The following is a 22,463-nucleotide window of genomic DNA, read 5'->3' on the forward strand; positions in this document are numbered from 1 at the left end:
AGGTACATTCCGAACATGAAAACCCCCAAGGATATTCTCCAAGGACTGAGGCCAGAAAATCGGAATGTATTGAAGATGCTCACGCATTTTAAGAGTCTTGCCCCATATCCCCTCAATCATGGCTCTGTACAAGTACACCCATTCCCAAAAGACGCCAGGCAATGCAATGCCACCCATAATCCTATAACATTTATCCCTTATAAATATGCCCGGTACAGAAAGACAGCTATACCGAAAGAAGAAGAAAAAAGTAACCAAATTATAAAATAAAAATTACCAAAGCTCTATTGACTAGAGTTTCTCAGCTCCAGCAACCCCGAAGCTGCACCACCCGTCAGGTTATCCTCGTCGTCGGGCCGCATCCTCGCGGCCGCAGGTAATATCGACCTCGACGGAGGCGACAACCGCAATCCACCAGAAACGGCCAGAGGCCGTGCCGACGCCCTCCAAGACGAGGCCAGGGCCGCCGCGCCGCCGTACTCGTCTTCGGAGTCGTCGCTGCAGTCTGCAGTCGGCGGCCTGCGCGGCGCGTGGTGTACTGGCTCGTATATCCTACGACCAGCTACGGTAGTGGTGACAGACGACAGCGGCAGCGACGACGCGAGAAACCTCGGCTCGGCATCCGTGTTGGACGCCGACGTCATCGGTCTGTCGCTGCGCGATACTGGCCGCATCTGCAGCTGTTCCAGCGGAACATCGGCCTGGCCAGTCTTGAGCTTGTAAGCCGCCAGCCTGAGCCTGAGCCTGAGAGTCTCAGCGGTCTTGAAGTTGAGTCTGGTCAGTAATCGCGTCTCTGCACGCCGGAATGGTCAAATGAGGTGGTGGCTGCACAAATGCAAGCTACATTAGGGTGAATTGTTTACACACCTGTCTGGTAAGCTCGGCACGGCTAGGGATGCGACTTGAGGCTGCTGCCGCAACCGATCTCAAAATGCTTGGGGCATCTGTGTCTGGTTCTGTAACGGTGGTTGTCATTGTTGTGTCGTGGGCCGATGTGTCAAAGATGGAAGATGCCGCAGGTGACGCGGCTGCTTGCTGGCTGTCGGACTCGTCAGGGGCGTGTTGCTGCTGTTGAAGTTGCTGTGCGGCGGGCATAAACTTGTCAGTACGGGGCAATTGGCAGAGAGATATGATGCAAAAAAGACTAAAAATAAACTTACTGCAGGGTAGTTCTCCTCAGTCGCAGCAGTCGAGTCCAAACATGTCCTCTTGAGCTGCTCATGCTCCGTCGTCGCGTTGCCCGCCATGACACCAAACCTACGTTTCCTGGTCTCCTCAGAGAGGAGCGAAGAGTCTGGCTTGGCAGAAGAGGCAACGGTCTTGAGCGTGTTTGGCCTCTTGGGTGAAGAGATGTTAACATCAAGATCGCCGAGGACGCGCCTCTTTGATGGTGATGAGGGGACCGGCTGTTGTGCTGTGCTCATCTTGACGCGTGGCGAGTATTCACGGGACAGAAAGAAAGCTCGAATTATATATAATAGAAAGATTCCGAGCGTGCAATTGGCAATCCTCCAAGTGAACGGGGAGGACTGATATGTTTTGATGTGTGTGCTGAGGCGGAGAGGCGTCGAAATGCGGCGCGCTTTTATGTTGTATGCCAGCGGGCGGGGGGGTTGAAGTACATAAATTGAATGGCCGTGACGCGATTTCAAGCTGCCTTTTTGAAGCTCACTACCAAGACCGCGACGACACTCAATTGTAAAATAGAGAAGTCCAAGAAGCTCACAAGTCCTGGTACCAAGCAAGAGAAGCTTTGATTTTGTAGCTGAGAGGAAGGGATGCGTTGTTGAACGTTTGGGAAGCTTTGCTACGAAACTCTCGGGGGGCACGTCTTGGGTATTTGACGTACCGCAAACCACCTGCGCTAGGTCCAGGTATTTACAGCGGCCGTGTGGGGTCACCCGCCCCAAGTCGCGTCTTGACCCCTGTCCAAAATCGACACCAAAAATCCCTGTCCGCCGCGCTCAGGAAGAGGGACACCTAAAAGACGTGCTCCCAAGCTACTCTTTCGGCAGGCAATTAAGTCAAGGTGGCGCGCCTCACAAACTTCAACCTACAGGTAACACTCCGTGTAGATCGAGCCACCCATGCAATTCGAGCGTTTCTTTTATTTTATTTTATTTTTTCTCAGTGGAGGAAGCTGCAGTTGCTTACGAGTATTTACACTCGGTTTTGTCTTCTTGAAATAAATGCAACAACAGAAAAATAAGCACGCATCAAGTTGAAACGAATCACTTCTTGTAGAATGTGTCTATTAAATGACCCGCGGCCGTTGTGGGTACGTGGGCCTGGAGTAACCAGCATGACAATGAAAATAGTCCGACTAGTCGGGCTTTCCACGACACGTTCAACCTACACAATCGATTCAGCCCGATCGAGCGCGGTACAACAAAATCGCCTCGCCTTTTCTTTTTCTTTTCTTTACTTTGCTTCCTTTAGCCTCTTTCCATCAAGTCTTCTTTCTTTTCTCCCTCGAAATCACACTACTACCGATTTGTATCAAGTCGACCCTCGTCATGAATAATGTTTCATATTTCCACAGTAAACAAAACAAACACTAGAATAGTCGCATGATATAACGTTGCGTACCCCCTGTTCGGCACCCCCCCTGTTCGGCACCCAAAAATAACAACACTTTTATTTTTATCCTCCAACTTCTATTATAAATATCTCGATGAATCTGTCACTTTTGGATTTACTTTTTTCTGATTTTAATTCTCCATTTTCCAATGAAGCAATATACTGAAAAACAGCTTATATCTGCAATTAACGACGTCAATAATGGCAATCCAATTGCAAAAACCTCCCGAAAATGGGGAATACCTAGGTCTACACTTCAAAGTCGACTTAAAGGTTCTCAACCTTATAAAAAAGCACAAAGCCCTTTTCAAAGGCTTTCCACGGAACAGGAAAAGCATTTGGCTGATTGGGTACTTACCCAAACAGCTTTAGGGCTTCCGCCAACGCATCAAGAATTACGCTTTTTTGCCGAACGAATTCTTCAAGCCGCCGGAGAGACAAAAGGCCTTGGAAAACGTTGGATAACTCGTTTTTTGGCTCGTTATCCAATCCTTAAAACCCAAAGGCCCCGTCGAATAGATAACGCCCGGGTTAATGGCGCTACTACGGAGGTAATTAAATCTTGGTGGCTTTATATTACGAACCCGGTTATTAACGCTATTAAACCGGAAAACCGTTGGAATATGGACGAAACCGGTATAATGGAAGGCAAAGGATCTAATGGCCTAGTATTAGGGCTTAACGGGATCCGGCCGTTGCAACGAAAAGAGCCCGGAACGCGTGGTTGTGTCACAGACCTGAAGGACAGCCACTGGGCTGTCGCTTAGTCATGACCCCTGTCACGTGAAGGCGCGAGGGCCGAGCGCCTCGCGCGCGTATATCTACGCGAAATCTCTGCAGTCTCCGATATGTAGCTCCTCGAGCTACGTCTTCGTCAACAACCACCTGCTACCCTGTACCTGGAAGACTAGATAGCCAATATACTCTGTCCTGTTACCTGATCGCCCGCACCTACCTGTCCGCCCTGCCTGCCCGTGACATTACGTAGCTCCTTCATTAGGTGCCCGCGATGCCTGCGTCACTGCAACCCCCGATCTTAACCGATTCGACCGAGGAACTGATCGAACACCTACAAGGACACCCTGAACAATGGGTGTCTTACATCTCCGATTCCTACCAAAAGCTGCAACTATTGCACGATAGCAACGTCCGCCTGAACTCCTGCCTAGAAATGCAGGAAGCCGAGACCCAACGCGCCCGCGCCGAAACGGACCGTGTCCGCGACAAGGCGCAGGCCGACATTCTGGCCATGGCCATGGAAAAGGCCTCCGCCATAACCTCCCGGGATGCCGCTTTCGCCGAATTAGAGAAAACACGGTCCGAACTGAAGGAAGTTCGGACCGTAACGCTACCCACGGCACACATAACCACCCCCGCCCCAACTACCAACACGCCTGTTAAACCCCTTATGGTTACTCCTATGGGAACGACTCCGCCGCCTGCTTCCGAACATCCCGCCTCCGCCCGCCTTTCTGAACGACTTCCAAACCCCGATAAATTTACGGGCGCCCGCTCCGACCTCCGCCGCTTCGCCACCCAAATCCGGGGGAAGATGACCTCAAACAAAGACCGCTTCCCCAACCCCGAATCACGCCTGATTTATGTAGCCGGTCGACTGTCCGGTAAAGCGTACAACCTGATCCTGCCCAAAATGGTCGGAGGCACACCCCAATTCGGAGATTATACGGATCTCCTCCAATACCTAGAGGAGGCATTTGGGGACCCCGACCACGTCCAAAACGCACAAAACAAACTATATGCCCTGAAGCAGCGGAACGTAGATTTCGCCGAGTATCTGTCGGAGTTCCAACGCCTGTCTTTGGAAGGAGAAATGCCGGAGGATGCCCTCCCCCCTCTTTTATTCCAGGGAATATCGGAAGAGCTCCAGGACATGCTCCTCCACAACCCCGCCCCATCTCGCCAATACCACGAATTCACCCGACACCTGCAAAGTTTGGATAACCGCTACCGCCAGCACCAGCAGTATAAAAATAGACAGACACGTACCCCTCGGGCCGCAGCGCCCCCCGCGCGCGCGGCTCCCCGAACCCAACCCGACATACCGCGGGCCGCCCCCAAGCCAAACGCGGAGCTCCCGCTTAACGACCCTATGGACCTGAGCAGCCAACGCCGCCACAACCGCAAGGAAAACATGCTATGTTACCGTTGTGGATCCCAAGAACATTTCGTTGCCAAATGCCCGGAACCGGATACCCGCCGCACGCGGCTGCACCAGGCCGGGATCGAACGATCCAGGTCCAGGTCCAGGTCCCCGCGCCAGATACAAACCAAACTCCCTAAAAACCCCCGCCGCGGCTCGGACGCCAGCCGCTCCAGCAGCCGAAGTTCGAAAAACGGAGCCCGCCTGGGATAAGTCGCCCCCAGGCCGCCAAGGCCGCGCATAGACCGCCGGCGATCCGCATCTCTGCCGCCGCCGTTCACGGGTTCCCCGTTGAAGAGGAATATAACCAACGATCCGACCTGATGATCCTGCCTGCCGAACTGACAGTGGGGGGCCAAAACCTCCCAACCTATGCCCTCACCGATTGCGGTGCGGAAGGAAAATGCTTCCTCGACCAAGGATGGGCCGAAGAACGCCAACTACAAATGTATCCGCTGCGAAACCCATTCGACATCGAAGTATTCGACGGAAGGACCGCCGAAAGTGGGAAGTGCACCCATTATGTCCGAGGACAATTGAGAATCAAGGACCACATCCAGAAAAACGCGCTGTTCTTCGTCACACAGCTAGCCCACTACCCCATTGTGCTAGGAATGCCTTGGCTAAAGCAGCACGATCCAACGATTGGATTCGCGTCACACGTTATTACGTTTGACAGCGACTATTGCCGCCGACACTGCAATATGCCCGACAAACCGGAGAAGGTTAAAGCTTTACACGCCGTACCAAAAAAAAGCCGCCCCCAGTACCAGGCTGACCGACCGCCGTCCCTCCGCGAAATGGATATCGCCCCTATCTCCCTGCAAGCCGCGAGCATGTACGCCCGCCGCCGATCCTGCCGACTGTACGCCGTAACCTTGAAACAGATTGATGAGGTTCTAGCCGCCGACCCCCAAAATAGGAACGGGCCGACCCTGCCCGAAACAATCCGGGAATTCGCGGACGTATTTTCCCCGCAAGAAGCCGAGAAGCTGCCCCCACACCGACCGTCCGACCACCATATCCCGCTTATAGAAGGAAAAACGCCGCCGTTCGGCCCCCTGTACGCCATGTCCCGCGAAGAGCTGATAGCCCTTAAGGAATGGCTGACCGCAGAGTTGAAAAAAGGGTTTATCAGACCCAGTTCGTCATCCGTCGCCTCGCCCGTTTTGTTCGTGAAGAAGCAGGGAGGAGGGTTGAGGTTTTGCGTGGATTACCGCGCGCTGAATAATATTACCGTAAAAGACCGTTACCCGCTGCCGCTAGTCCGAGAGACCCTGAACAACCTGGCCGGCATGAAATTCTTCTCGAAAATCGATATCGTTTCCGCTTTTAACAATATTCGGATTAAAAAGGGGGAAGAATACCTGACGGCATTCCGCACGAGATTCGGCTTATACGAGAGCCTAGTCATGCCTTTCGGGCTAACGGGAGCCCCCGCGACGTTCCAGAGATATATAAACGACTCCCTGCGCGAATACTTAGACGTATTTTGTACAGCCTACCTGGACGACATTTTGATTTATAGCCGCACCCGAACAGAACACGAAGAACATTTGAAACTCGTACTGGAAGCCCTGAGGAAAGCCGGGCTATACGCCAACGCCGCGAAGTGCGAATTCTTCGTGACGGAAACCAAGTTCCTGGGCCTGCTGGTCGGCGTCGAAGGCGTAAAAATGGACCCTGAAAAAATCACCGCTGTCCTGGACTGGCAAACACCCAAAAAGCTTACTGACGTACAAGCATTTTTGGGGTTTGGCAACTTTTACCGGCGCTTTATCCGAGATTTCTCAAAGATCGTAGCCCCTTTGACGAGATTGACCAAGAAAGACGTCGCATTCGAATGGAATAGCGCCTGCGAAACCGCCTTCCGACTGCTGAAGAGAAAGTTTACCGAAGCCCCCGTACTGGCGCACTTCGATTGGGAAAAGGATGTGATCCTGGAGACCGACGCTTCCGATTATGTTTCTGCGGGAATATTGTCACAATACGGCGACGACGGAATACTCCGCCCCGTCGCGTTCTTTTCGAAAAAACACACAGCTACCGAATGCAATTACGAGATTTACGACAAAGAATTGCTAGCCATTATCCGCTGTTTTGAAGAATGGCGCCCGGAACTCGAAGGGACGTCGTCCCCGGTCCAAGTAATTACGGACCACCGCAACCTGGAATATTTCACGACGACGAAAATGCTCAACCGCCGACAAGCCCGATGGGCCGAATTCCTGTCAAGATTTAATTTCCGTATCACCTACCGACCCGGGAAACAAGGAGCGAAGCCCGACGCACTAACCAGGAGGTCAGAGGATATGCCTGAGGAGGGGGATGAACGACTTAAGCACCAAACACAAGTCGTACTGAAAGAACACAATTTACCTGCCCGCCCCACCCGGTTACAACCCATAATCCGCCAAAACAAACCCCTATTGCCAAGACACCTGATAGAGCTACTAGACGCCGGATACGAATCCGACCCGATAACGCAATCTGCCCTAGAAGCGTTGAGGACAGGCGCCGACCGCCACCCCAAGCTGCAATTGGCCGAATGCGAAGAACGATCCGGCTATTTGTATTACCGCAATAGACTGTACGTACCCGATTCGAATAATCTGAAAGCCGAGATCCTGCGCCGCTGCCACGACTCCCCCGTCGCCGGTCACCCCGGCAAAGCAAAAACCTACGACCTGCTGTCCCGAGAATATTACTGGCCCGGAATGCTACATTACGTATCATTATGGGTAAAGAAATGCCAGACCTGCCGCCGAATTAACCCGTCCCGCGAAGGCCACCAGGGCCTCCTGCGACCCCTGCCCACTCCTGAACGCTCATGGCAACACCTGTCGATGGATTTTATCACACATTTGCCGCAAAGCAACGGCCACGACGCCATCCTAGTGGTCGTAGACCGCCTGACTAAGATGAGACACTTCGTCCCTTGTAAAGGGACCTGCAATGCCGAGGACACCGCCAACCTGTACCTACACCACGTATGGAAACTACACGGGTTGCCCCTGACGATAGTTTCGGATAGAGGCACCCAATTCGTGTCGAAGTTTTGGAAACACCTGACAACCCGTTTGAAAATCGACAGCCTGCTATCCACTGCTCACCACCCCGAGACTGACGGACAGACCGAGCGTTTTAACGCGTCCCTGGAACAATATTTGAGAGCTTATGTGGCCTACCTGCAAGATGATTGGGAAAGTTGGCTTCCCCTCGCCGAATTCACAGCCAACTCCCACAAGTCCGAGACCACCGGAACCTCCCCGTTTTACGCGACTTACGGATTCCATCCCCGCATGGGATTCGAGCCGGTACCCCTGAACCAGCCTTTGCCCGCCCAGCGGGATGCCGAAAAGCTAGCCGCCCGAATGGAAGCCATTCTGGAACAAGCCCGCGCCGAAATGACCGCCGCCCAAGCCCGTTACGAAGAACAGGCGAACCGACACCGTACCCCGGCCCGCCGGCTTACCGTCGGCCAATATGTATGGTTAGACGCACGGAACATCCAGACCGCCCGCCCGCAGAAGAAACTGGATTGGAAGAACTTGGGACCCTTCCGAATTTCTGAAGTGATTAGCCCGTACGCCTACCGTTTGGACCTGCCGTCGTCTATGAGAGTACACCCTGTTTTCAATATAAACCGACTAAAACCTGCTGACGTTGAGCCCCTGCCGGGCCAACAACCTGCACCGCCACCCCATTTGGAAGTGGAAGGTGAGAGAGAATACGAAGTCGAAGAGATCCTCGACTCCTTTTGGGAAACCCGCGGCCGAGGAGGCCGCCGGCTGAAATATATCGTCCGTTGGGCTGGATATAGCGAACCCACGACTGAACCTGCCGATTACCTGGAAAACGCTGCTCAATTGGTAAAGAATTTCCACCGTCGATACCCCCATAAGCCCGGGCCCCGGCCGTGACGGAGCTCGGCCTGGAAGGGGGGAATACTGTCACAGACCTGAAGGACAGCCACTGGGCTGTCGCTTAGTCATGACCCCTGTCACGTGAAGGCGCGAGGGCCGAGCGCCTCGCGCGCGTATATCTACGCGAAATCTCTGCAGTCTCCGATATGTAGCTCCTCGAGCTACGTCTTCGTCAACAACCACCTGCTACCCTGTACCTGGAAGACTAGATAGCCAATATACTCTGTCCTGTTACCTGATCGCCCGCACCTACCTGTCCGCCCTGCCTGCCCGTGACAGGTTGGACGACTATAATCGAATGTATATCGGCTACGGGCGTTGCCCTCCCTCCCCTCGTTATATTTAAGGGAAAAAACGTACAACAACAATGGTTTCCCACGGATTTAAGCCCTTTCGATAATTGGCAATTTCATGCAACCGAAAACGGGTGGACAAATAACCAAACGGCTATCGAATGGTTAAAAAAGGTGTTTATTCCGTATACCCAACCTTTAACCCCTGAAAAGCGGTTATTAGTTTTGGATGGCCATGGATCACATATAACGGACGAATTTATGCTTCTTTGCTTGCAAAATAATATTCAACTCCTATATTTACCCCCTCATTCGTCACACGTTCTTCAACCATTGGATCTATCGGTTTTTGGGCCGTTAAAAGAAGCTTATCGACGTCAACTTGGATTTGTTAGCCAATTTTGCTGTTCAACAGTTATTGGAAAACGAAATTTCCTACTTTGTTATCGAAAAGCCAGATTAAAAGCATTTATAGCAAAAACCATTCAATCTGGTTGGCGTACAACGGGGTTATGGCCGGTAAACTTGGTTAAACCACTTTTAAGCCCTTTTTTGTTAGAAAATAGCAACGCCAACGTTATAAAAGATAAAAACAACGGTTTGCAAAGGGATAAAACACCGGAAAGCCCAGCCCAAAAAATTAACGACCCGTCTTTACTTATTTGGAAAACCCCTAAAACGACCCGAGATATCCGACTTCAACTGCAAAAACTTTCCCAATCCAACAAAACCAACGCTACTTCACGTCTTTTATTTGCAAAAGTCCAAAAAAGCTTCGAAGCCAAAGATACCCTTTTGGCTAGCGCCCAGCAAAAAATCAGCTTATTGGAAGCACAACTGGAGGCAATACGGCCGGTTAAAAGGAGGAGGGTGGTTCCGGATCCAAACGAGCTTTTGGTTAACAAACAGAACATTATTGGATTGCAGGAAAATGATATAGAAAATTTGGAACCTTTAGCTGATGAAGAAGAGGTTAATGAACCGGAGAAGCGTGAAAACGATTGTATTTTTGTCCGTTGATAATTTTATATTTAAATCAGTTTATAAAAGTAGGCATTTCGTTGTTAGATTTTCAGGGTGCCGAACAGGGGGGGTGCCGAACAGGGGGTACGCAACGTTACATGCACCGCGTGCCCGGACAAAAAGTCAAGCATTCACTTCATAAAGTGACAGGGACTCGCGATATAGAAAGGACAACAGTATGAATAATAAAATAATCAACTAAAAAAAAACAAAAAAGACAACTTGTCCTTTTAGCCGGTCGATCTTTGCGACCATGGTATCTAGCAGAGGAAAAACAGCAAATACATAAACAGGATTTTGAGAAAAAAACACAAGAACGAAAACAGAAATGCGCCCATCATAAGAGGGAAACGGCCCGAAATAGAAGCCAATCCCTGCACACACCCGTGCAGCAACCACCCCCCTCATGTACTTTCTGCTTCCATCGCGGGTTAAGACATATAGTGGTCGTATGTATCAACAAGGCCGTAACCTCCTTTTCGCTTCAACACTGCCTTATAAAACCCTCTAGCAGTCACTAGAGTCCCAGCCCCCATCTCGATACCCCAACAAAATCCGTAGTTTTCAAAGAAGAAATATTCCAAGTGCCCAAAAGAAGATTGACTCTCCCTTACACAGAACGCCTATGCTAGTAGTGCAAGAAAAAAGATGAACAAGATGCCCGCCCAAATGGTCATGCGAGTATGGATGAGAAAACCGTAAAACAATAAAATTGGCGATCAAAACATGCTGGTTGCCAAACCCAAAGGCCCCTTCAGTGGCGTCCAAGGCGGCGCGATTCGAAAACTGCTGGGAAAATATTCTCCAGACCTTTGCATCAGTTCGCTTCCAAGATGTAGTTGGATCCATCGAACGAGAATGGCTTGTCGAAATCGGTCGTTACATCGTTCCAATCTATGAAACTTGTCGAAGTATCCATGCCTTCCGTGTTCTCCACAGAGAAATTGTTCAGATTCACTAAGAAATCATCGTCCAGCGCAGCCCACGCCATATCGATCTCGATGTTCGCATTGTCGGGGATGTCGCTGTTAGGCTCAGAGGTGCTGCCATCCTTCGAGTCGGGAGTATCGTTGGGCGTATGTGTCCTGTATAGACTCGGGTCTGAGATCACCCCGTCTGCCGTAGCGCTGAAGTTGGGAATGCCCGAGAAGATCTCATTAGGAACAACGGTTCCCGTGAACAAGTTGTCCTCTGCAGGCGGCTGGGGCTGAGACAGAACCATGTCTTGGGCGGTGCTGCTGGCCGGGGTAGCGCCCTGAGTGCCACCCATCATTCCCTGCCCGGGCTTCGCAACATGAGGTCCGGTTACCCCGCTAGCTTGTCGGTTCATCGGGACCGCTCCTGGGGTCGACGTGGCCACAGAGCCATCCTTGGATTGCGTTAATTGCATGGCAACTGATTGCTGAGGCTGTGACTGATATCCTGGGGCTGCTGTTGATAACTTCTTCTGCTGATCCGCGGCCTCGGCGAATGCGAAACTCTCTTTCAAGTACTTGAACGGGTCTTGACTCGGCCTGAGGTGCTCTTCCTGAACATGCAAGTTACGCGCTTCTTCCGTGGGGAATCCAGTGCCAGCGGCATCACAACCGGGTTCGCTGCACAGTATCAGCGGCCGCGGTGGCTGTTTGGGTGCTTCGGCTACATGCTCGCGGCGAGCCTCCGGGGATGGAGGCTTGGTTTGAGGTGGTGAGCCATGGGCAGACTGCAGCGCAGGAGATGAGACTTGGCCAGGGTTGGGCTTCTTCCGCTTCGGGGGAGGTGGGTTGAGGGTGTCTACTGTAACAGCAGGTTTGCCAAGGTATGCCGGCACAGCTGTGTTCTTTGGCAGCGACCCGAACCCAGGATATTGTGGCTGCTGAGCCGCGGGGCCAGCAGGAGCCTGTGCCGCCTTGTTGTTCGGCTTTGCCTGCGCCTTGTTTGCCTCAAAGTTCTCTTCCGATGCGGCCTGGGGCCGTGGCGCCTGTGGCTGTGGCTGAGGCTTGTTTGGTTGTTGAGCTACCGGACCGCGTGCCTGAGTGACGGCGCCGTTGAAAAGCGCATTCATCTCACGGGTCATGCCTTCAACCAAAATCAGAGCTTGTTCGATGTCGTTTATCCTCACTGACAGCTGCTGCTTCAATGGGCCAGCACTATTGCCGTCTTCAAACTGGTGCATTACAAGATGTCGCTACATCGCAGATTAGTAAGCTGACATACGAGACTGGTAAAAACAGGCAACATGTGACTTACGTAGCGGATGAACAGGCGCGCACGCTGTTCGTCGCCATGAACATTGTACCACTGAGGGAAACCCTTCATAGCTTTCTGAAGTTGAGCAACAAGGAAGGGTAATTTCTGTCGAAGCACGGCGACTTCAGCTGCAGGTACGTCCAAGTCACGCTGCACCATCTGTGCCACCTCGTGTCCAACTTCGGCTGCCAGTTTCTGTATACGCTCTCGAACCTCTGGGGGGACGCTCATGAGAACCTGGCGATTTCTCATTGCGGCCTCATATTTAGCCCTGTTCTCCGGCGAGAGCTTGGACAACTGTTCTTGCGTCATTGGTGGTCGAACAGGGCCAGGGGCAGCTGGCCTCTGCGGGTTCTGGGCTTGAGTTTGCGGTCCCTGCTGCTTCGGTTGCGGTGGTTGAGGTGGCTGCGGCTGCCTCGTCGGTGGTGGCGTGGGCCCAGTAACGTCGATCACATCATCCGGGCTGGAACGCTTGAGGTTCCGTCGCTGTGCTGCATTCTGCGGTGCCCGCCCCTGCTGGGACTGAGTGCGGTTCATCATGGTAGGTGTTGGTGCAGTCATGGCAGGTGATTGCTTTTCGTTAGTCGGCGGTGCTGCTGACCCTGAAGGTGCAGGAGGTTGTTTCTGCGCAGGGTTTTGATTGAGCTCGTGAGAAGGCTGAGCCAATGGCTGACCAAGGTGACTTTGAGGAGGCTGGGGCATGTTGGGTTGGGGCTGCTGTGCCTGCCTTTGCTGCTGCTGCTGCTGCTGCTGCTGCTGCTGTTGATTTCGCTGTTGTTGTTGCCTCACAAGATAATTCTTGGCTTTGATCTGCCTGCCGAGGTCAAATAGCTGCTCGTCAGTAAAGCCGGCGCATCTTGGTTGCTTCCGTAACGTCTCGATATCTTGCGGGGATGGTTGTATGAGATGCTGAGGCAAGTTCCGAGCTAGTTCTAGCAGCATCTGCTGCTGGTTGTTTGGCGGTGCGGCATTGCCCTGGGGCGGTGGCCCCGGCTGCGGCATCCCCATGCCCTGACCTGCATTCTGTGGCTGTTGGGGTGGCCGCGCCGCCATTTGCTGCTGATGGGCCAATGCTTGTTGGTTCGCCTGGAGCGGCTGCTGTCCCTGCTGCATTCTTTTGTTCATCTCGGCCTTGAACTGCATTATTTGCATCTGTTTTACTGTATTTTCGTACTGCTGCATAAGCTGGTTGTGCTGCAGCCAATCTTTTAGGGCCTTGTAGGTTTTGATCTCAACGGGGATGGTCAAGTTAGGAAGCGCCCTGGTGATCTGAGGAGGCAGCTCCATGTTGTCCATGTACTCGACGACTTGTGCATGGCTCATCTTGCCAATCTGCGGTGGCATCTGGGGGCCTGGCATGCCCAACGCCGGGTTCGGGCCTGGGTTTCTATTTTCCATCGTTGGGTTGTTCAGCTGCCCTGGCTGAGGTCCTACCATATTACCAGAGCCTTGTTCAATCCACTTTGCTGTCAGCTTGTTGAGCTGCTCTGGAGCCAAGCCTTGAATCTGTGCCCTCTGCTCCGGAGTCATCCTCTGAAGGAGCAACATGACCTGAGGGTTCATGTGGCTGTTCACATTGCCGCCCATTGAGACGGGAGTCCGCGGCATGAAGCGAGGATCAAGTTGGGGCACCCCATTTGGCGCTGTCTGCATGTTCATCTGGCCCATCGAAACCGGAGGGTTCGCCATGGGAGTGTTCAGTGTTCCCATGGCCGGGCTCTGAGATGTCATCGGAGGTCCACCGGGACCACCACCCGGCTGACCCGGAAGCCCCGCCTGTTTGCCAGCTTGTGCCAAAGCCTGCGCTCTTAGCTGGGCCTGTAGGTGAGGATTTGCCTGCTGCATACCGAACGGTTGTTGCGGTCGTTGTGGCTGGTTGGGTGTCTGCTGAAGATTTGACATGCCTTGACTCTGCATATTAGGCCCCGGCTGAGGATTTGCATGTCGATTTTGGGACCCGTTTGCGGGGACAACCGTTTGACCAGCCTCTTGAGCCATGAATGCGTTTTTCTGCTCACTCATCATGCTCTCCATGTTGAAAGGGCTCATGTGGTTACCAACACCTTGGGGCCCAGCTTGTGCGAGTCCATTTACCGCACCAGGCCTCTGCGGCTGCAGATTCACCATGCCCTGGTTGGGTATACCAGAAAGGCCTTGTTGTGCCATCATCTTGCTCCTCCGGAACTGGTTGATAGCCTGGTTTTGGAACCAATGTAGTACGGGATCGATGCCTTTGCTACGAAAATCATTTTGCTGTTGAGGTGTCATTTTCGCAGCCATTTGCAATCGGATTTGTTGCTTGGTGTGCTCGGGAGCTTGTGCATAATTTTGCTTCGCGACTTCCAAAATTTTCTGCTTGTCTGCCATGGTCATGCCGTTGTCCTGCACACCGGCCCCCATGGGCATGTTGGCTTGATTTGCTATGCCTCCCATGCCACCCATCCCCATTTGCATCGGCGGGGATGATTGCTGAGGAATTGGCGAAGCCTGCATTTGATGCTGCAAATGTTGAAAAGGGAGCTGTGAGTTGGGCCCCATCCCACCATTCATTTGTGCCTGTGCCGCGGCATGGGCGGCGTTCTGCATCATCCTCTGCTGTTGCTGTTGTTTCTGGTGCTGTTGCTGCTGATGCATAAAGGCAGCCTGCTGGTTGACATTGTTCTGCATGTGATGTTGACCCTGCATTCGTTTGTTCTGTAATTCGGCCATTTTAGACTGTATGAGTTGCTCATATGCGTTCTGCAAGTAATAAGCACGTGTTAGCCGGCCTTTTTTTTCCCACCGTCTCATTCGTTCGTTCCTAGTCGAAACTATTGGGGTATGCATCAAGAGTCTCTTACGCGATCCGGTGCCTCTATCAAGGCTCTCCTTTCACAAGTCAACCCAAGTTCAATACACTTTGCTGTGTGGATTTCGTTCGGCATGACCATTCTAAACTGTGTGACTCTGTTCGAAGGGAGGGACGTGTTAGTAAAATGATTCCAAAGTTGAGCAACACATAGGGGTCATGGATTCGGCCATGATTTTGTGATCCACGTCGGCTTACAGTTGGCATGTTTTCCCTAGACGCTCTTGTATAGATAGTCCAGACTGCCAGCCTGTTACTAGTGGAGGTTGTTCTGCGAGATGCTTGAAAACAATCTGGGTGATTTGGCTTGGATGCAAAGGTGGACGCTGCTGCGGCTGCATCATGCCTGCCATCTGAGGCATATTGCCAGCCATGGCGTCGATTTGCCTCGCCGAGCAGTGCCCGGGGCTAGTACTAGAGGCTCGTCGCGAGTGTCTGAGATGACTTTCGGAAGCCTGACCGCGAAGGCTCCGGTTGGCGCCGAGACGCCGGGCTCAGTATTCGTGCAGCAGGTGGAACGGGACTGGATTTGTTTTTCGTCGATCTAACTGTCTGGCGACCCTTGGCAACGGAGACGAGAGGCCGTCGACGGGTACTACGTGAACTAGCGATGATCGTGGGCCATGTGTGAAAAGAAGCTGCTTCGCAGAGTGTACTCGAATGTCTGCTGCGAAAAAGCTGGCCCGCAAAGTCCCGCGAAAGTCCAGACGAGACAGCGGTGAGAACAGACCGCGAATTTCCGTGGGTCGCGAGCTCTTTTGAATATCTCGAGAAGAGCGGTAGGATGCTGGAAGTCGGATCGATCGCGCCGCGGGCTCGTTCGTTGACGAAGCGGTCGTGAATTGGATGTCGTGTCGTGATATTTCCAGGTTCTGGTCCGGCAGATCTTCTCTTCGATGCGCGAGCGGATGGCAGATAATCTGGAAGAAATCTTGAGCAGCTTCAGACGCCTGGAGAAGCTAATACAGACGGGTTGCAGGTTCGCCCAGTTGTTTGTCGGGGTGAGAAAAGGAATGGACCCAAGGCTGGCGGGGGGGGGGGGGCAAGGGGAACGAGCAATGTTAGAGTTTGGATCCGCGAGGTTGACCAAAGGATTTAGGGCCCAACCACCACGCAAGCCAAGAAGAAATCGATAAAGAGCTTGGGGGCAGGGGAAGATGGCGATTGTTTCCCTGTTGAATAACAAAAAGGCCGTCGAGACGATCGGCGCATACACGCCCGCGAAAATATGATATTTCGGGTATAATTTTGGGACGTGAAGTCGTTAAGATGGTCGTCGTGGTCGACAATGCGAGGCGTGATGCAGACGGGAGAGGTGATGAGGCAGACAGAAGAGAAGAAAACCGCGTGGGACGGGGGTGACTGGGGAGGCGCCCACAGCAGGGAAGCAATGGCACCAAGAGACCAGGCAGGGCAGGGGACGAAGAGGCAGTGGGGTGGGGACGGTGCGAGTGGGGCCTTGAATACCTCGAGACGAAGTACTGTACCTCGGGCAGGGCAGCTTCCCAAGTACCGGGAATTCAACCAATTAACGAATTATTTTGTAACCAAGGTGGTACCTAGCTCGCGAAGTGCCTAGCAGGCTTGTAGGTTGGTGTGCCCGGTGGTGGTCGGTCGCAATCATTCTCAACCTTGAGCCGATCCTGTTTCGCGACAGCAGAGGTGGGTTTGGACTTTTTGACAGTTGCTCTCATTTGGCCTGGGCAACCGAGTTATCTGGGCTTTTCTTTGTCGATAATATGTTGATCCTGTGTGCAGAGTGCCTACCTCAGGGGCATCTTCTTTTTCCCGGGTGGTTTTTTTTTTTTTTTTTTTTTCTTCTTCGCTTTTCCGAGTAGCCTCCAGCTCTGCAAACTCTTAGACCAAACATGTGGGTACCTAGGTATTTCTCAAGAGTACGGAGTACTGACCCATGGATAGCAGCACCCAGCACAGACGCTGGAGACCCGCCGCAATATTCACCGGTCAAACATGAATGACCTCTAGAAACTATCTAGAGCTAGCTAGTGGTACGTAACACTATGCTGAAAAACACTGTCAGTTCCCCTTCAAATGCATGGCCTATCTATAAACCTTTCAATCGAACCACATCGATCACAATCTGGTCTGTTTATTGTAGTTGCCGCCGTATAACAGTCGGGCGGGAGCTTGATGCCTTGATAGGCGGTGGGCGTGGAAACCCTTGCAACTTCGGCAAAGCCACGGTCTACAAAGGACAATGTACCTGCTGCACCTGGTTTGTTAATGCATGCATGACTGCCTTGCATGTACTTTACCATCTGGCGTGTTTTAAAAGGCCGTTAACAAAGACCTTGGCTGTGACCACCAGGGTTGATTTATTCATGTTATTTATGTTTGGCATCATCATAATCTTCTTGACGAAACCCTTACCGTGCTCTTTTTGCGATCTTCACAATTCCATCCGAACCACATAGCCCGCGGGGCCGTTGTGGACGCGCCTGATGCTTGGTCTACTCCGTAGCTCCAGGTAGTTCTGATGGGTTTATAACAACAGGTCGGGTAGCTCGCCAGACTAGCACCTTGGCGGGCGGGTGCGGGTACGGAAGTGGACCAATTCACTGGATCCCGGATGGAAGCCCACGAATGAGGATGTGCGTGGCTCATACAATGGGAGACGTGGGAAAGTAGCCCGGTCAAGGCTTGCAGGGTTTGTAAGGTTAGTGTAAAGATCAATTAGCAAAACTTTTTCTACGAGGAAAAGGCAGCTAAAGAGGCTTGCAAAAACTTAGGTAGACTCCAAGAACATAATGCAACCGTCTCCAGGGGAGACTCGACAATCTCGGGAGTTTGAAAAGGTAGATGAATGCTGGGTCTGCTGAATATATCGGTAATCCTAGGTACATACGTTACCCTTGTACCTGGAGCAAAGTAGGTTGTTTCTGCAATGACATCCAATCCAAGTATGCAAGTATCCCGAAACAAGGGTGAGCAGACAGGCTGCTGGGATTGTTCAGCCAAACAAAATAAAGGTAACCTAGAAAGGAAGAGGCGCTGGAAAGCTCCGCCCACAGCCTCAGCGTTCCTTTTCTCTGTTCTGTAGGTAATTGAACTTTGTCCCCAATTTAGGTTTTTGGTTTGTTGATCGTTTGTTTCCCTTTTCCTTTTGAAGGTTGCAAAAACGGGCAAAGAGCGACAATCCAAATTGTTTTGGTTTTTTTTTGTTTTTTTTTTAATTTATTTATTTCTTTTATTTTCCTATATATTATACGGGTTTCCATCGTCAAAACCCCACAGGCGCAGGGACCCCAAACAGCCCCTTCACACTTGAATTTGCCATGGCCTACCCGTAGTCTAAATTTCCAATGCAACATATGCATGCGTTGGCCGATGTTGGGCAGAAAGTTGGGCCCTGTTTTTTCTTCTCTTCTCTTTGGCTGCGTGCGCGTGGGCGGGACATTTCGTCCACTCTTTCGACAATTGGCCGCCGCGTTTGCGGCATGGTCTACTGCCCATGTACTCCGTACCGCCGTACCTACAGACAGGACAGTATTGCACTTCGGTGTATGGGAGGGGGCGTTTAGAACTTGTGGTACATTTCCGTGCAAATAGGTGTTGCTGTATGTATGAGAGAAAAAAAAAAGAAAGAAAGAAAAAGGGTGCCACACCAGATCTTTTTCGGACCCGGCCAAGCTGTACGGCGCTGGCTCCCACCATCTAAAGGGCAGCACCTTGATTGGGAGGCGCGAACCTTGCTAGGATTGAGGCTACGCCGCCTGTCTGTCACTTCTCTAGTCTAACTAGATTATCTTCGCTGGGACGGACAAAAAAGAAAAAGTCTACCACACCCGAACTGTTCCTAAGTCGCCCGAGAACATTCGTGCGTCAAAATGTGAGAAAAAAAGGAGCGAGAGGGACAGCCACAAATTGTCGCTCGAGTCAGCCCTTGTACTCTGGTGACCTGTCTCCCATTTCACACATCGAGGCAGATGGTAGGCATACCCAGTCGGGGATTCGGAATTACCGTGGTTCATGGAAGACATATGGCCAAGATTTTTTTTTTTGGTTATCGTATTTATTTATTTCTTTCTTTCTTTCTTTATCGACGTTCGAGTTGGTAACAAGCAAGAGGGGAGAAAAAAAACCCATACAACAGACCAAGTTATGGCGTGCTTTTGGTCGGAATCCCTTGCTTGCCTCGCGTGAGAGGAGAGGTACGGCCCGTGACAGTGTCCGTTGCAAACAATCCTGTCGTCCATGCGCCCAACCACGGCTCATGGAGTCGCTGGACCGGTCCATATGACTTTTCTGGGGCCATATAGATGACGGTGGCGCGTGTGTCACAAAACTAGGTGGATAGCGCCGATTGTCTGTTGGTGTACAAATGCTATTATCTAGTTCATGTTCAATGGCGGTTTCGGGTGTTACAAGAGCATTTATGTGTTGGACTGGCTTTCCCAAGGGGTAAAATTCTTGTTACTCTTTTTTATCTCCTTTTTACCATCCAACCACATTTCGATAATATTATAATACCCCCCGAGGGCGCATTTGGAGAGCGCCTTTTGCTATTGCAGTAATTCCTGGGTTTCTATATGTTTTGAGGTAGGCCACCAGACGTTTAATGCTTCCCGTTACCTGCTGCGTCCCCGTTGGCCTGAAACATTGTCCCGATCAAACGGTGCATAAGCAGTCTCTGTTGGGACCAAGTCTGTCCGGCTTGAACAATCAGTCGAAATGGCTTTTTCTCTCCCTCTCTCTCTTTCTCGAGGGTTCCAGGAAATCGCGATCCGTGCCGTGTTTTCATTCTCTAGCGCTACAGACCAAGGCGCGGAAAGAGGTTTGGCGAATGTGGGCTTAGAGGCTTGTGCGCGGTGAATGAAAATAACGGCATGGATGCGTAAGTGGGGGGATGATATTTTGGTAGAAAGCCATGAATTAATTTTCTAGATTAGAGTATAGAAGCATGAAGAGACAAAGGATGCATATACATGCCAATATTCAACCATCAATCGCAAATCGTTATCTTTGTACAGAGTAGAGGCGTATAATGCAAGGATTACTTGCAGGATATCATTGATATGTTTAGTTACCCTATCGAGATCCAACAACACGTACAGGAAGTAGCAAGTCCCTCGATTGTTCAATACCTGCAGCTGTTTTAATAGTATACCTAGGTAGGTATGTACGTACTATCTACAGCGCTAAGTGGTGCCAAGGGTGCGACCATCGGCTCTGCGAGGGGTCCCTGGCCTAAACGTCACGGTGGGCAGGGGCAGGCAGCCCAGGCGACCAAGGCACATTGCAACAATCAGGCTCGCATGCACGACGGGGAGCAGTTTTGACAAGTCACACGATGGAACTGTAAAATAAAATAAAAAAAACAACGCCACCGATTGGATGGATGGACGGGGCCATGCTCGCACAACAGCAACACCACCACCAAGGCAGGGGGAAAGGCGCGTCTCCGCACATCGCTATACGCTATAAAGGCGTGTAGAAAGTTTGCTTTTTTAATTCATCTATAATATGCATTTCTCATTTTAACCCAACAGCTGTAGCACTCGCATGGATTTTTTGACAGGACGAGGACGGACTTGAGCAGCATTTGGCTTTTGGTTGTTGTTTTTTTTTGGTTTTGCAAGGGGAGCGAGGGACCCTCAAAACCCTCTGTCTGACCCCCGGTTCAGGACCCCTTGGACGTGTGGATCTGGTTGGGTTGGAGGAGATTCATCGGAGGTACCGGTACATAACAGCTCTGTACCCGCCCGCAAGTCAACAACGCGCAGGCGCCCGGTCAGTATCGAGGGTGAGGCTTGGTGTGGGGCCCAGGTGAGATGCTCATGATTGGCCACGACAAACGGCAGGGTAGGCGGGCACGAGGATATCATTCCATCCCATGGACTGCCAAATGCCGCCAGCCGCCCTGCATCTTTTGTAACACCCCACGGTAGGTGTAGGTAGGTACCTTAAGTTTACGTTTGGGTTGGGTGTACAACCAAGGTTTTGGCACCGACTGCAGGTGTCATTTATGAGTTGGCTATCGGAGCTTTTTTTTTTGCCCTCTCCCGTCCCTCAGTTGACGGGCGAAGAAGCGGTGTGAGAGCAATAGGATGTGAATGGTATTAAAGAGAAAAGCGGGATTGTGCGATACAAATCCGGCAAAGACCGTTCCCTTTACTGTTCGATGGCTGCTTAAACGAGCAAAGAGATCGTCGACGGCTTGATGGGCAGCAAGTTTGTTGTGCTAGGCATGTTGCAAAGTCTATTTTTTTGGTGTGTTGGCGTGGGTAGGTAGTACTTACGTACCTTACCTTACACGTAGGCTAGGTGGTTGTGGCCCGCCTTTTGAATGTGTTGGCTTTATCTTCAAGGCCGCCATTTTGCTTAGCTTTTATTTCATTCTTTCTATATTTTATATTTGAAAAGCCTACGTTCACGTCTTTCGGCTCCCCAGCTGGACTATTTGACCTTGTAGGCATGATTATTCTTTTTCTGCGGACAAGTTGTTTTAGAAAGCAGGGGGGAAAAGCATGCATGGATTGCTATTGCCAGACATTCAAGAGTCTGATTCGCTGCCCTACGTGGCTACGTAGTAGCCTAGGTAGGTACCTACCTAAGTAGATACGGATTTATGGTTAGTGAATGTTGGTACTACCCAGCATGATCGACGTCAGATCCATGACCATCCTTCCTTCCTTCCTTGCGGCTGCGATTGTTCCTTTTTTCGGGGGCTTATTTGTTCAGTCCTTGGGGTACACAAAAGAAAGAAACAAACAAGCCATTAATCATATTGTGCAATTATTCTTTTCATACCCTGTTTTTCTTCTTTGCTACTTAGCTCAACCTCGCAAAGCTATTCCCCCTTTCCTCTCGGTCTTGTAATATTTTCTGACCATATCTTAAACTATACGCGCATGCGTCCCTGTGCGCAGGGGCCAGTCACCGCTTTGGCGTGGCGTGGCGTGGCGGGCAGTCAGTCAGTCAGTCAGTCAGTCAATCAGTCATATCTGACCAGCGTCGAGTACATAGTAAGCGACTAACTGACTGCGCCATATCCACAAGACACAAATTTATCGGACAAACTTCACACACCTGATGAGATGAGAGTTGTGTACAAGCCTGGCAGTTATCCTTCCACCCCATGATTTCTATGCATGTTTTGTCATCCCATGGTTGGCAAGACGCATTCCCATGGGAAGAGTAAGAGGAACCAATACGGATAAATTAAAGGTCGCGCTAAATCACGGAGTGCAATGTAGGTAGGCTGGCAGGGCACAAAAAAGATTAGATGCTTCCTGTCTTTAAAGTTTTCTACGTCGCCCATAGCACCTTTCGTGTGTCCAAACATTCAAGAAAGCTAGGTGGTTTTGTTTGGGATTGTCGACTAGGTATTCCTATCGGATTGTCACCCGTAGGTTCTCTCTCCGCATGCGTTGTCGGTAGGG

The 22,463-nt window shown here is 51.4% G+C and overlaps 3 protein-coding genes across 3 annotated transcripts; 1 reads left to right on the forward strand and 2 right to left on the reverse strand.

The window, feature by feature from the left end:
• Window positions 1-46: 46 nt before the first annotated feature.
• Window positions 47-1,847, reverse strand: MGG_10124 (uncharacterized protein). Its single transcript, XM_003713724.1, has 3 exons — window positions 1,161-1,847; window positions 868-1,080; window positions 47-761 (listed from the first exon to the last, which is right to left on the reverse strand). The coding sequence occupies exons 1-3, from the start codon at window positions 1,422-1,424 to the stop codon at window positions 285-287; spliced, it is 954 nt and encodes a 317-aa protein (XP_003713772.1). The 5' UTR covers window positions 1,425-1,847; the 3' UTR covers window positions 47-284.
• An 8,277-nt stretch (window positions 1,848-10,124) lies between these two features.
• Window positions 10,125-16,396, reverse strand: MGG_11346 (uncharacterized protein). The gene is made up of 4 exons (XM_003713725.1): window positions 15,259-16,396; window positions 15,053-15,158; window positions 12,213-14,951; window positions 10,125-12,150 (listed from the first exon to the last, which is right to left on the reverse strand). Exons 1-4 carry the CDS (start codon window positions 15,432-15,434, stop codon window positions 10,801-10,803), a joined length of 4,371 nt encoding a protein of 1,456 aa, XP_003713773.1. The 5' UTR covers window positions 15,435-16,396; the 3' UTR covers window positions 10,125-10,800.
• A 3,511-nt stretch (window positions 16,397-19,907) lies between these two features.
• On the forward strand, window positions 19,908-20,360 carry MGG_15581 (uncharacterized protein; the record flags this gene model as incomplete). Its single annotated transcript, XM_003713726.1, has 3 exons — window positions 19,908-19,915; window positions 20,105-20,129; window positions 20,193-20,360. The coding sequence occupies 3 exons, from the start codon at window positions 19,908-19,910 to the stop codon at window positions 20,358-20,360; spliced, it is 201 nt and encodes a 66-aa protein (XP_003713774.1).
• Window positions 20,361-22,463: the final 2,103 nt, after the last annotated feature.

Source organism: Pyricularia oryzae, chromosome 2, assembly GCF_000002495.2.
Source record: "Pyricularia oryzae 70-15 chromosome 2, whole genome shotgun sequence".
Classification (NCBI taxonomy): Eukaryota; Fungi; Ascomycota; class Sordariomycetes; order Magnaporthales; family Pyriculariaceae; genus Pyricularia; species Pyricularia oryzae.